The sequence below is a fragment of the Dendropsophus ebraccatus genome, chromosome 5 (assembly GCF_027789765.1).
Source record: "Dendropsophus ebraccatus isolate aDenEbr1 chromosome 5, aDenEbr1.pat, whole genome shotgun sequence".
Lineage (NCBI taxonomy): Eukaryota > Metazoa > Chordata > Amphibia > Anura > Hylidae > Dendropsophus > Dendropsophus ebraccatus.
In genome coordinates this window covers 97,976,372-97,991,363 of record NC_091458.1, presented here as the reverse complement: position 1 = coordinate 97,991,363, position 14,992 = coordinate 97,976,372, and the positions used below count along the sequence as shown (strand labels likewise).

General features: G+C 41.0%; 1 protein-coding gene across 3 annotated transcripts in view; it reads right to left on the bottom strand.

Annotated features, from left to right (window-relative positions):
* Positions 1-14,992, bottom strand: part of ARHGEF7 (Rho guanine nucleotide exchange factor 7) — an 81,807-nt gene that overhangs the window by 27,832 nt on the left and 38,983 nt on the right. For all 3 annotated transcript variants that reach the window (XM_069972369.1, XM_069972366.1, XM_069972367.1), the window contains 4 exons: positions 11,519-11,613; positions 9,143-9,238; positions 5,854-5,976; positions 2,393-2,531 (listed from right to left, as the gene is read on the bottom strand). In XM_069972369.1, coding sequence (XP_069828470.1) covers positions 2,393-2,531; positions 5,854-5,976; positions 9,143-9,238; positions 11,519-11,613 — 453 coding nt within the window. The remainder of the gene's footprint in view (positions 1-2,392; positions 2,532-5,853; positions 5,977-9,142; positions 9,239-11,518; positions 11,614-14,992) is intronic.

Here is a 14,992-nt window from a genome sequence, read left to right as displayed (position 1 = left end):
CTAGATCTTTTTCAAGATAGCTGCTGAGGAAACATTAAGAGATACTAAACCCTGAGCAAGACTGCACCAGCATTGTAACTCTGCGGCCACACTGCTTATTACTTAGCAGCAACCTAAATAAGACTTCATCATAAAGACCCAAGGAGAGAATTCCACAGATTTAAAAGTCAGATATATAGGAGCTTTTTAATATGATGGAGGAAAACAGACCTTTGTATTTCTAGAAAAATGTTGTACTGTGATGATGCAATGGGAGTATAGTACATACTAGTAATTTGCAAGGAAAAAAAAAACAATATAACAACATTTTAGTTTGTGTGACTTCTGGGACCTCACTGTAGGCTATGTTCTCACACAGTTAAATAAAGTAAAAAATACGACAGAAAATGTTAGGTAAATAAAAAAAAAACAGCAGTATCTTGAATTTAAAGGGAGTCCGTCAGCACCTGGAGCCGACCCGAGGTGCTGACAGTGTGCATTAAGTGACAGCTTACTAGTTAGATGGGTACCTTTGCTTTAGCTTTCGGGGGAAGGGATGCTGCACAATTACATATCTTCCCCTGTAATCCAGTGTCAAAGAGGAGTTGTGGTCAGGCACTTGTGCTGCACTCTGGAATGCCTCACCACTCCTTCCTCCGGTCAAGGCTTGTTCGGTCAATAATCCACCCATGTAAAAGTTTCAACGATCAGCTGAAGAGCGGAAAAACACCTGAACCTTGGCTGACATCTGTTGAGCAGCCCTAAAAATCATTATTTACTGGTCACATATCTCCCTGTGCAAACAGGAGATGCGCAGGTGATTGCAATGTATTTACACTCTGTATGCACCAACCCACCCCATTAAACTGCTAGTACCATCCATTTGATACACAGTCACTTTAAATGGCTGCAAAAAAAACAGAAGGTGCAACAGCAACCCACAGGTGCAAGGGCTTACCGTATATACTCCTCCCAGCGTACACACGGTAAACACCTGCTCTGTAGATATTAAAAAGTGAGGATCTTAGCAAACTATTTGATCAGAGTGTACCATGTCGCCACGTTAGGGCATCCTCGAGACATGGTCTAACATTTTTTACACTAGCAATGGCCTCTCCTGGGCTGAATAAGCCTACAACTGGGCAGGAGCCAAATGATCTCTTTTTATAGCACCCTTGGGACATGGGTGGAGTGCAGGGAGGTAGCAGGAGGTAGCCACACACCCCACATTTAACAGAAAAAAAAAAGGGAAAAATTGGCCGCACATCTATGACTCACACTGCAGGTTGCACACTGCAAATGGCTGCACGGACGATACAGAGATTGTTCATGTAACCTGGTTGCTCGATTAATCGCACCATGTAAAGGTAATGCAAACAACTGCCGATCGACTCTGATTTGCTGCCTCGGATGGCTGAAGATTGTGTAGTGTGAAAGGACTTTTAAGCTAAGCTGAGACATCCTGTTCTGCCTGTGGTAAAAAGGAGGAGGTTGTGGGGAAGTGATTTGTGCAGAATTAGAGCAAAAAGTGACATCTGTTCACAGAGAAGACAAGTGAATGATGTTCACAGTTCAGCCTCCCCTCCCTGTGGAATGTCCTTTAGAGATGAGCGAACCTGGAGCATGCTCGAGTCGATCCGAACCCGAACTTTCGGCATTTGATTAGCGGTGGCTGCTGAACTTGGATAAAGTCCAAAGGCTATGTGGAAATCATGGATATAGTCATTGGCTGTATCCATGTTTTCCAGACAACCTTAGAGCTTTATCAAAGTTCAGCAGCCACGGCTAATCAAATGCCGATTGTTCGGGTTCGGATTGACTTGAACCAGAACCCGGTTCGCTCATCTCTAATGTCCTTTTAAAAAGAATGCCCCCTATGTGCATGGGGCTCAAAACGCTGTTAAAAACAGCTCAGGTTAGATGGCAGCCCCCATAAAACTATCATAAATTAAACTGAAATAATTATAATCAGAAAATAGAAATGACCATGTTTTGGCTCTAATCAGTGAAAATTGTGTTGTCAATGTACTCCCTTTAATGTTTAAGTCCTACTTCAATCTGGTTTAGCAAGCTAATCTCAAACAGAGATTTATTTTTAAAAAAAATGTAAAAAGGAGGGAGGGGAGAGACAACCATACTTTGGTCTAGCCAACCTGATCTATAAATATGGCTTGTCATTAACTGCAGGAACTGATAAAATACCGCTTAGCACAGCATCAGTGCACAAATATTTTTATCTTGAATAAAAAACGTAAAATCCAAAGATTTGCTAATTATACCATTTCAAGAACTGTACACCTCTACCTCATGTGATGCATCCATGTTTACAGTTCACCATTCTGAAAAAAAACAATCCTCAAGTGTGTTCCACATATCATCCAAAGCATTAGTGAAGCAATACAGCTTTTCATACCTCCATGTGTCGTTCTAGCTCTTTTAGTAGTGTTGGATACTTGTCCAGGCGCATGAATGGCTTACTGAGGCCTGTGGTTAGCACAAGAATACCCGGGCTAATGGCACCCTTCATCTCCATGAATTCACCAAGCTCTTCACTGCAGTAAAGGAAAATAAAACTTTATTTTTAGCTTCCAAGATGAAGGTTAGTAATTGACAAAATTAGTCATATCACTTCATTGTCTTCACTAGATACAGCAGTCACAGGTAACTCAATCACCTTTAACGTGATCTGCCGACATACGATGTCCCACGCTGACCAATATCATCATCAACTGCATCATATAATAAAATGGTATGCAAGTGTCATTTGAAATACAAAAAAGTAGGAAAAGCGCTATTTGCGGGAGAGCAAAAGAGCCAAGGTTGAGTGAACTCTAAATAGAGTGCGCTCACCTGATCCAATTGTGCAAGTGTGTAGTGCAGTGCCGAACTGGCCCACCAGAGCACCGGAGGATCCTCCGGTGGGCCCCCAGCTTTGGAACAACAGTGACTAAAATATCGTTTCTCATTAGTTCTTTATTTGTGGACCCCCCAGGATAATTTTCTCTAGTGGGCCCCAGATACCCCAGTCCGACACGGTGTGGTGTGAAAGTACAGCCCGATGTTCCAGAAGGGATGTAAGGCACCCCACCAAAGACTTATCCTAAGAGTTAACCACATAAATTCCCAGGCAGAAAACATCAATTGAAGAGCAAGACTTCCCCTTACATCCTATCTCCTCTATGCTGCACTCCCCCTACAACATCCTACAAGAGATACAAATGACAGAAGCCCCTTTGTTACTTCGGTGTATACTGGTGAATGCTACAGAAACTTATTTATAAGGAACATAGTACACCGATTTTACACAATTCTTTTATTCTAATGTAGCTACAGTGAAAACATTCACTAGGACCATGGGTACATACATAAAGGTATTCTGAAATCTCCTGGACTAGAAAGGAAGGAAACCACAACAGATTTAACACAGTAATCCTAGATTCCCTGGTGTGTCACTTTGCCACAGTGTCTGTGTTATCTGTGAAAAGGGGGAAGCAAAATTATAACTATTCTCCCATGCCAGCTGCACTAAAAATGGGACAAAACATTCTTTCATGAGGTTTGTCTGAACACTTGTAAGCTGTGCAGAGTCCATCTCCTCTGTGCTCGGCTCACATACACTGCAAGCTACAGATATACAATAGAAACAAACACAGTGAACAGTAACCCACCTACAAGGCAGCAACAAGACAATACCAGAGCACTAAAGAGCAAATTCCATCTCCAATCCATCTCTCTGCCTAAAACCTAAAGTCAAAGGTAAAGGGAAGCCTTAACAACAAATATATAAATCCAATAATGCCTTACAACAAGGACACAGACTCGCATTATGAGTCCTATTGTTTTTAAAGGGTGAGATGATATCTGCAACATAGTAACTGCAAAATAAAATAAAAATGCACAAAACAAAAAAATAATAAACAGTATATTATACAGTAAACTTTTCATTACCATGACCAGACAGATCAATTTCCTAACTGCTGACCTGTTACCTTTCCTAAAAACCTGTGGACTCCTAATGAATGTAAAACATGTATACAAAGTGTACAGAGGTGTACAATGATTTACAGGAGATCAGGTTACTAGTTGATAATAGTGATCTCAGCAGTAAGTATACAGAGAACATCTGCTTTGCCAGGTGACTGAAGCAGGATCTTCACAAACAAGATGGAGTAATTGTCTAAAAGACAAGTTTGTTCTAAAATTCAAAGTGACTTACACTTTGGAGGAAGATTTCTGCTTGTAGTTGATAGAGCAGGAACTTTCCGCACTGCCAGGCCTTAGAATGGCACACAGGCACCGCATTGTACTACGGGTACAAGCGCACTCTGGTGCTACAGACTAGAAGCTGTATGTCTTATGTCCTGATGGAAGGCTGGGGCTCCTTTCTCTGTACGCTGATGGGAGGATGACATCATCTCTCCTGCATACAGCCAAGCTGGGGAAGGCAGCGTGCAGGAGACACAAAGAATTCTCTGCCTGGGTTATCCATGCTCCAGTTACTCTGCAGGGATACTGAGCTTTCACCAGACACACTTACTCTGAACAAACATAGCTTGCACTTACACACATTATCAGCTTCAGTAAAGATAACTCATTTTAGATGGTTTGCATAGCTATCACTGTATAGAAGACAGGGCTTCTTTGCCTGGTCATGACTCAAAAAAAAAGTTTAGAAAAAAAAAAAAGGGATCCTTAGGATCCTTGTAGTTTACCCTGAGACTACAAGATTTGGCATTTTATAAAAGAAGCAGCAGAAGCCCCATGCATGGATGTATTTAACCCCTGAGACCGTCCACAAAAATTGACTGCCAGTACAGCTGCCTGAAAAAGTGACAGTGCTTTGGCTCAATGGGGTAGGATAGATTTGGCAGCAAGTGAACAGTTAGGACTTAAGAGGTGTCTGAAACAGAAAATATGGGCAAGTGGTAGGATTTGAGCCAGTGTGACAAGGTGCAAGTTGTGATACCTAGATAATTGGTACATAACTGTAATCATGCCTCTTCGGGCAGGATTAAAATTCCAGAGCTTGCAGCGTCACAGAAAGCGGCCATTCTGTAATCTTATATAGACACAGACGTCATTGCTAGCCCGCACCCGAAACAGCACACGGATTGAAAGCTGGCGTACTGCACATCCCCGACCTAGCAATCACGTTGGCGTCCATACAAGATTACAAGACGGCCCCTTTCAATGACACTGCAAGCTCTGCAATTGTAAACACGCCCAGAGAGGTCAGATTACAGGCAAAATCTCCAAGCAGCCCTGACTACTTGGCCGATAAGGACCAACCAAAGGACTAGATAAAAAGGTAATAAGCATACGGTGTGGGAAATTTTAGAGGATCACTTTAGGAGCTAGGAGCAGAGCTGGAAGCATTTATAACAGTATCAGCAACAGTAAAGCATATATAATGACAGCACAGCCATACTCCTCATTCAGAGCAGCAGCCTATATCTATGTGTAAGCAATATTCTGATAGAGTCCCCGCTGTCTATCATTCCGGAAGAGGCAGGCCTGAAGATACAGCGGTAGCTCGAGAGTAGGGTAGGCGCTGACAGACTCACAGACACACCTCTGTTACACTGTCAGGCCAGAATAAAGGGGTTTTTTTTCGGGGGGGGGGGGGGTTACTGAAAATGGCGAATCACAGAACATAACCAAAATTTATGTATGCAATGCTCCGGTGATCGGTGTTTGGAAACTTGCAGTTTCCCTTTAATATAAGGCCTAAAAAGACACTATAATAACATAAAAATTCAATTTAAGGGTGCAGTCTTTGAATCAATCACAAACATTTTCAGAAGACAGGTTTTTTTTTCAGCATTTAGTTCGTCCTGTCAAAGCCAGTTATGTACAGCAAACAAAAACCCATACCTGTGCTGTGTAAGGACATTAACCGCTGAGGGATGGTTGGCACAATAAGCCATATATAGGCTCTTCATTTGATTCATTAGGCTCATGAAACAACCGCCAACTCTTTGTTGTCCTTCTGGTAATCTATTGAAGAGAGAGTCACAGATTAAACATACAACCAATAAGATCTTAAAAAAAAATAATAATAAAATAAATCACGTTTATGATGTGTGCCTGTAAAATTCTTTACAACATATCAATATTAAGATTGGTTAAGATCTAGGGAATGGGGCCTTTCCAAGCTTGAACATATATGGAGTTGGCCATGTATGCAAAGTCACTTTACTAAATGATTAGAAGGTACTGAAACAAAGGGAATCTGTCACTAGATTTATGCAGTTTTGAATGAGGGCAGCATAAACTAGTAAAAGAAATGCTGAACAAATCGATGTATTACTTACATCATTGTGTTCAGCTGTTCTAAAATGCAGGAGAAAAGGATCATTGCCACACCCCTCCCCCCGCCCTCCAGCTGCTGATTGACAGTTGCCTGCCTATACACAGCATGGATAGATAACTGCCAATCAGCAGCTGGTGGGCGGAGTTTTATGTTTCTCATGAATATTCCGGACTACTGGGCTCATGCATATAATGGAGAGGACCACTAGTTGTCCATGATATTCAGGAGCATATCTCAGGAGCTGCTGCACAGAACAATGTAAGTTATACAATCACCTTCTCTGTCACTAGTTCATGCTACCCGTAGATAGGTCACCATAAACCTACTGACAGGGTCTCTTTAAAAAAAAAAAAAAAAAAAAAAAAAAAGTTTCTTTAAATTCCATTAAAGACACATACTTAGGTTATGTGTGAAAAGGTTTGTGCTAGAAGTCATTTATAAAATGGATGAAAAAAAAAAAAAAAATATCTAGGAAAATAACATGGCAGCGTTGTATTTCTGGCCTGTTGAATGCTAGAATATCACTTCAACATAACACAGATCAAATTAAAAAAAAAAAAAAAAAACACTCATATTTAGGGTATGTGCACACTATGGACTGCCAGCGGGTTATTCTTCGGGTGGATGGCAAAATCTGGCAAACCACAGAATGAAGCCTATGGGACCAGCGGAGATACGCGAGGCCACCAGAGTCCGCGAGCGTGCCTACCCAGGTGCATCATGTTGCCATTAACTTGTGGCAAAAAAAAAAAAAAAACAGGACACAAACAAATGGAACCCACAATATTTTTGTATCCCATTTTAATGATACACTTAAGTAACAAAATGAACATTACCTTTTAACAGGATGTGGGAAAAATGGTGTAAGCCTAGCCTCAATGATTTATGTAGCAGTAAACAGACATAAGGGCAAGATATCGATTGAAGAACATTGTTAAAAGAGAAGTCCGGCGAAAAATATTATTAAAGTATTGTACTGCCCTCCAAAAGTTATAAAAATCACCAATATACACTTATAAAATTTATGCTTATAAAGTTCTTTTTTCCCTGCACTTACTATGGCATCAAGGCTTCACTTCCTGGATAACATGGTGATGTCACGCTCCGACTCCCAGAGCTGTGCAGGCTGTGGCTGCTGGAGGATGATGGCAGAGGGACACAGGGCACTGGAGGGACACTGAGCATCCCTCTGCAATCATCCTCTTTAGCAGCCACAGCTCACAGAGCTCTGGAAGTCGGGCCGTGACATCACCATGTTATCAAGGAAGTGAAGCCATGATGCAGTAGTAATTGCAGGGAAAAAGCACTTTATAAGCATTTCCCGTAATAAGTGTATATTGGGGATTTGTATAAAACTTTTAGGGGGCAATACAACACTTTAATAAACACGTGTAACCCAAAAACAAACTTTTAGCAGACATGTCCTTTGTATATCCATTGGAAGCTGCCAGGGGATGGCTTGCTGCAGTTATTGTATGAATTTCATGGTTAGGTCACACATAAAATGCTTACAATACCGTCCAAGCTGAAAATGGTGTCAGCTTTACATTCACACCAGTCCCCTCAGCCCAGGCTATCCCCCAATGTGTCACAAGAAAACAAAACTGCAGTGAAAATAGAACAAATTTACTTTCTTTACAATTTTATAGCTATATTGATAACTAACTTTATAATTTATTTCAGCTCTCTAATTTTTGCCCAGGAAACATTAGATGATCCCAAGATTATGTACTCGCCCAACATTTATCTTTTCAACAGATTTTTAATTGTAGCATATAACCAGATTATAGACCATTAAGGGGAAGGCCTTGAAAACTTTGCCTCATCCTGCTTTCTTATTAACCCAATTGAATGAATAAAAAAAATTAATAAAAGGGGGGGCAGGGCAGTTGTTGTGCTTGGTATCTGAATGCTTTATGAAAAAAATTATAGAGATTAAAAGACACACTGTCATAAAAAAAGAAAAAGAAAAAGGAAAAAAAACATGGGTCTGAGTGTTTAGACCATGGCTGATGAGGAGAAAGAGGGGAACACACTTTGCGTACTCAGCGTATTCTTCTCTCGGGTCTGTGCCACGTGACCAGGATGACCACATGGGGCACTTCTCACATAGACAAACAGCGAGGAGAGGATTGCAAGGCAGCAAAGTCCTTTCCACACTTATTCTACTGATTAAAATGTTTGACATATATCTCTGGCTTATGTCTCTCCTTTTTGACCAGTTTTGAAGACTTCTAGTCCTGGAAAGGCCATGGTAGGAACCATCTCTATGAGGACACCTTAACGTGGTGAGATAGTACACTCTCTTTGATCAAATGGTTTGCTAAGAACCTCATTTTTTAAAAATCTATGTAACAGGTTTTTATTGTGTGTATGACGGAAGTAGTATACATGGCAAGTCCTGTCACTTGCAGGCTGCCGCAGCACTTTTTCAGTTTTTGTCTGCCTCTCTGACCTGTCAAAAAGTTTTTTTGTGACAGGTACACATAAAGAAATGATAATAATACAAGACGGGGCTGCGACAAATAAAGTTATATTACACAAGCTACTCAAATTGCACAAGACAGTGGCTGCGGACAGGCCAGAGGGGGCCAGGAGGCAATGTTTCTCTTGATTGTTAAACATTAAAGGCATTTGTGTTTTTATTTGTGGCATTTGTTTGGGTCAGTGGCCGCCTTCTTAATATGCAGTATGCTCTAGATACACCATCTTTACTGATATTTTTCCTATACATCTCTCTATGCAGTGGTGACAAAAATACAACAAACAGGGGAAAAAAACACCACCAGAAATGCAAATTAAAAATGCAATGAAGGAATGTTCACAAATGTTTAATATTGCTTTACTTACTTTGTACAATCCTCCAATGATTGGACCAACACCTGCTGAAAAGTGCAAATCTCCTCCAGGTTTCCCAATAAATAAGAGATACTAGTGGGACTGAGCCTTAAGAGAATAAGCATACACAGAAATCAGAAATGTTACAAATACACAGCAAAGCTATCATGAATAACCCTAAGCTGTGATGCATTATAGACTGCAATGAGTACACCAGTGATACCGGTGTGGATGTCAAAACTATTCTGGTGAGCGTATCACAGTAAGAAGCCATCAGTTTACCATGGACACAGAAGTCTTATCACAAGTCTTCTACAGGTATCTCTCATGGCTGAAATCTAGGACATCGCCACAAAAAAATATACTGTGAAATGAACAGGCTGATCTCTGCCAGGAACCCTATGTGGGGACCACTTTTACTAGTACTATATATCTAAATCTGTAAGTCAATTATCCAATTTTTTTTCCCCCAGAACCAACTATTCTCTCCTAACATAACACTACAGCAGTAATAGTCAGTGCCCAAAGGGTTTGTTCTTTCTTTTTCATACACTTTAAATGATTTAGGGTTTTTGGTTTGGTTGTTTTGTTTGCTTTTTAGGCCACCAACATTAGTAACATAAGAGATAGGCTCAGTAAACAAGCGCTGATCTCTGCCCTATTACACAGCTTGGCCATCACGCAGCAAAGGCTTCACAGACATTGTAAGCGATGTCCATGTAGCCCTTGCCTAGTATAAAATAATTAAGTTCATACATCCCTGCCCACACTCCGCGATGCTTCTGCCCGGTCCCACAGCAGCCGTGAGTACAGCAAAGCCTGCCTCTGAAGTGACAGGCCATGCAGCCAGTCACTGAACTGCCTGTCACTTCAGAGGCCGGCTCTGTAGTTCCACCACAGGCTGCGGGCAGAAGACAGTAAGGAACTGGGAAGCAGACAGAAGCATCGGGAGTGATCAGGTATTTATCAACTTTATGATTATTTTTTAAACAGTCATCAGCTGTTGACGGCACATTGATATTACAAGTAGCAATGATTTTAGGTCAGGACCAAACATGTTCGGCCGATGATCATTGTCAACGGCTGATCATTGTCTTTATTACACAGAGAGATGATCTGCCTAATCGGCCAGATTTGGCAGATTATCGCTACATATAATAGGGCCCTTAGTCCCGAGAAGCTTGCAATTAGCCACAATTCCCTGCAGCAGCCAGTGAATAGAAAATGGGACATTAAATGGTGGCCAATTAGATGTCATACACAAAGGGCACAAGAATGCCAGAGTAAGAGCCAGTAATGCCTGTGGCAAGGTTTCCCCCTCTGACATCCATATTCAATACCAAGGTGTACAAATAGGGTTGCCCTAGTGGCACAATCCTTTTAAGACATATATACATAATTTTTATAAAACATCCATCACAGTGACATGTCAGAAAGATTGATCAGTGGGGCTCCAGGTGATGAGCCCCCACAAATAGCTGGAATAAAAAGTATCAGAAGCACTAAGCTGGGCATTGGGGACTTTGTTTCTTCTTAACTCTCCTCAGCATACTAAGCGTGTAGTGCTAAGATGGACAGAATCTCAGGCTTTTAGTTGATATATGTAAATGAAGAGAGCCAAGCAGAAATGAAGGCAAACAGCTCAGTGCTTCTGACACTTTAGCAACCATTGGGGGTCCCAGCCCTAGGACCTAAACAGCTCAAAACTTCTGACATATCAATATGACATGCCAGAAGATTACAAAATTGTTAGGAATCCTTCAAATCATCAGTGGGGAACCTCCAGCCCGCATCCAGCCCTCTGATGCAGCCTGCGGGAGTGTGTCTGTGCAGAGTGCCCTCTTGTGTCTGGCCGGATCCCCACACAGTATAACATTGATCATGGTGGCCACCAACCACAGGAGGATGCCGTACGTGCCAGCTCTTGTACGTCAGGTCAGGTCTTCCTTCTCCTGCGAGCCATGCACGATGACGTAATTTCATTGCATGCCTCCTGTAGAAAAAGACCTGCGCTGCTTTAACTTACAGGAGAAGGAAGAGGACCCAGCTAGAACTCGCGTGAAGGATTTTTTTTTTTTTTTTTTTTTTTTTTTTTTATACAGACCAGAGACACCATTGGGGATTAGCTACAGGACAAGAGACACCATTGGGGATTAGCTACAGCACAGCTACAGGACGAGACACCATTGGGGATGACCTGCACTGCCAGGGGTGTCCTTGGGGTTAACTACAATGGTAGGCGGAATCTTGTGGGGGGATAATAATATTAATAATTTTTATTTATATAGCACCAACAGATACCGCAACACTTTACACTTTACTAAAACTAAAAGGTTCCCCAGCCCTGCTTTGTTTTTTGTTTAAAGATTTAAATACATGTAACCTTACTTTTCGCTGGATTGTAAATGACGAAGATAATTGGATAATAGATTCTGGATCTCTTTTAAGTACTCATTTTCTGTTTCTAAAATGTTTTGTAGCACCTGCAACAACACAATATATACAGAATTATTATAATATTCTTTAGTAATGATAGTATGTCAAAATTCACTCCATTTGTTTTTCAATATATCAATTGTGCTTTCTTTAACTAATATACTAACTTTATATTGATATATTGATAACCATTTAATTGAATTATAATTATTTAGCATCTCTAACACCCACAAACCTCAAAATGATAACTGGTTACGTGGCTTATTGTTTTACATAATCAGTCTAGAACAATGATAGCAAGCCTTGGCACTCCGGCTGCTAAACTACAATTTCCATCAAGGCCTTGATGACCAAATATATGGCTCTGGCTGCCCAGATGATAGGAATTGTAGTTTTGCAACAGTTGGAGGGACAAGGTTTGCCATCACTGGTCAGTAATAAACATATCAACCTTGAATAAGATGGCTGCAAGAGGCAGTTGAGTGGCCAGGGGAAGCCGGCAGGCCATACCATGTGTTCCCGCAAGTGTTCCCCAGAGCACCCGCTCGTGGAAGGGGGGAGACTTCTGCCGTGTGGCATTATTTCAAAAGGTAATAATAATAATGTTGTGCCGCGCTAAAAAGTTACCATATTATAATGAAATGGTTAACCAATGAGGTAACTTTTTAGCACGGCACAACATTATTATTATTACCTTTTATTACAGTTTTATTGAGTGGGAGCAGTAACCACTTGTTGGTAGCCTGCAGCTATACGGACACTGGTAACCTACTAACAGCTGTGTCTGTCAGTAGCGCGGTTGTTTTTTATACATTTTTTATATATTATTTCAAAAGGGCCTCAATAGAATCTCTGGGTCACACCACTGCCTCTTGCCTTGCACCTGCCCCCTTACCCACAATTTTATAGAGTCATGACAGGTTCTCACCCACAATTTTTAACAGGGTCTTAAAACAGGCTCTTAACCACAATTATACGGTGGTTCACAACAGGCCCTCGCCCACAATTTTTTACAGAGGTGAACACCAGGCTCTCGCACAATTTTTTTTTACAGCGTGTGCATGTGTAATAAAGAGTGTATGGGATTCCCTCTTTCCTTTCATTTTTTGGCAGCCCTTGCACTTGGTCAGGTTTTATCACTTGTTTAGATGTAAGGCAGGGCTTGCACTTACACCGGGGCTCTGTATCCTGCAGAATAAACAACCATCAGATGGCAACCTGACAGACTCACAGACGTCAATGGGATCTCTTGGGTGTCCACCTGCATAAGTTGTGTCTATTCTTGAACAGACTTACCAGCTCTGTTTTGTGGCACCAAACTGACCCCTGGAAAAAGAGCGAACCCAGACTAAAATACAAGTTGTCATTTGCTAGTGGGGGGGGGGGGGGGGGGGGGGGCGGAACCGTATGGGTTTCAGACAGCTTGATAAATATGAGCAAATGTAATCACTTTAAGGCTGGGTTCACACTACGTATATCTCAGTCAGTATTGTGGTCCTCATATTGCAACCAAAACCAGGAGTGGATTAAAAACACAGAAAGGCTCTGTCCACACAATGTTGAAATTGAGTGGATGACTGTCATAACAGTAAATAACTGCCATTATTTCAATATAACAGCCATTGTTTTAAAATAACAGCAAATATTTGCCATTAAATGGCGGCTATCCACTCAATTTCAACATTGTGTGAACAGAGCCTTTCTGTGTTTTCAATCCACTCCTGGCTTTGGTTGCAATATGAGGACCACAATACTGACTGAAATATACGTAGTGTGAACCCAGCCTAAGGCATTCTGGGGAGATAAAAAAAAAAAAAAAAAAAAAAAAGAGTAAACACTTGCCCTGCTCCCCTTATTTTTAGGCAGCTCAATTTCCTCAATATCATACTGGATCTTGGGAGACACACACAGTGCTTGCTGTGTAGACCGAAAGTCATGTTCTTTAAATAACTATAAGACAATATAACGCCATATACACCAAACAATGTCTTACTCAGCATATGAGGATGGGATCTGGAGTCGTATTAAGGAAGCAGAGCTGACCAATAATAAGGGAAAGCACGGCATTTCATGCACAATGATGCCGGGGGTAGCTTTTTCCTAGAATGCATCTTATATAGACCCTGACCATGCAGCATGTCCACTATCATTTACATATAATAATACATCAATAAAAAGCTGCAAGTAATGATGCACTAAGACCTACCAGCTTACTGTATATAATACCAGCAAGTTAATCTACTAAAGCTTTCTGTACAGAGCTGACTTGAAAGCACAGACAGAAAGGCTTGATATTTCTTCTGTGACTACATTACAGCCTGTTCATTTATTTTCAATGCACCCATTCATTCTCATCTACACAGAGAGGAATAAGGGCATTTTTGTTGAATTTTGCAAGTTCATTCACTTCTTAGGACCTAATTGTTGACCTTCCCAATAAACTGGCTCCGTTCTGTCGAACCCATGTGTCTCAGAAACACTTCAAAAGTTAGCTGGACATCGCAAAGCCGAAATGGGCAACTGGCAAGAGGCAGCATATAAAAAAAATAAAAAATTATATAAATATAATATATATATATATATATATATATATATATATATATATATATATATATATATATAAATAAATAAAATAGATATACAAATATACACACACACAAAAAAAAAATGGAGAGCAAAACGCCGAGCTAAAAGGGAGTCAATACATAAAGGCATTCCTTTCCCAGCAAGAGACAATAATCCCATGAATGAAAAAAATTACTCTGTCATACAGTCTCATAACAGCAATATGATCGAGGAGACAGAAGTCAAAACACAGCTTATGCAAACCTTCTCCACCAAGCAAAGTAGTAGTACTTAGTATACAGTACAGTAAACCCAACAAACATCAGCAACAGCACAAAATGAACATAAGTCACCTCTCCTGCACCCCTCTTCAGCCATATACCCTTGCGTGGGCTATAGGTACTGTGAATGCTCATTGAAGACCCCATGACACAGTTTTCCCCATCCCACCGATGCGCTGAAGGAACTGACCAGCATTAAAACAGAGCCCTGCTGTTGTAGCACAGGATAAACAATCCATGCCAAGGGAGCTATGAATGGTGAAGACATCACAGCTAGGAGACATCCCAGTGTATGGAGGGGAGGGGGGGGATACTCTAGACAACGCACAGTATTTTTACTTCAGCAAACAGGAAAGAAATCAGTGAAGTTCTTACAGTGTAACCACAAAATCCAGAAGATATTCATCCTCACAGTACAGTGAGACATCTAGAGTGCTGGATTACCACAGCTAGTGAGCTATACACACACACCAAATCTTACAATTTAGCTGCATATAGCAAACATACACTGATCAGCCATAACATTAAAACCACCCACCTAATATTGAGCACACCCCCACTTTGTGCCACCACAACAGCT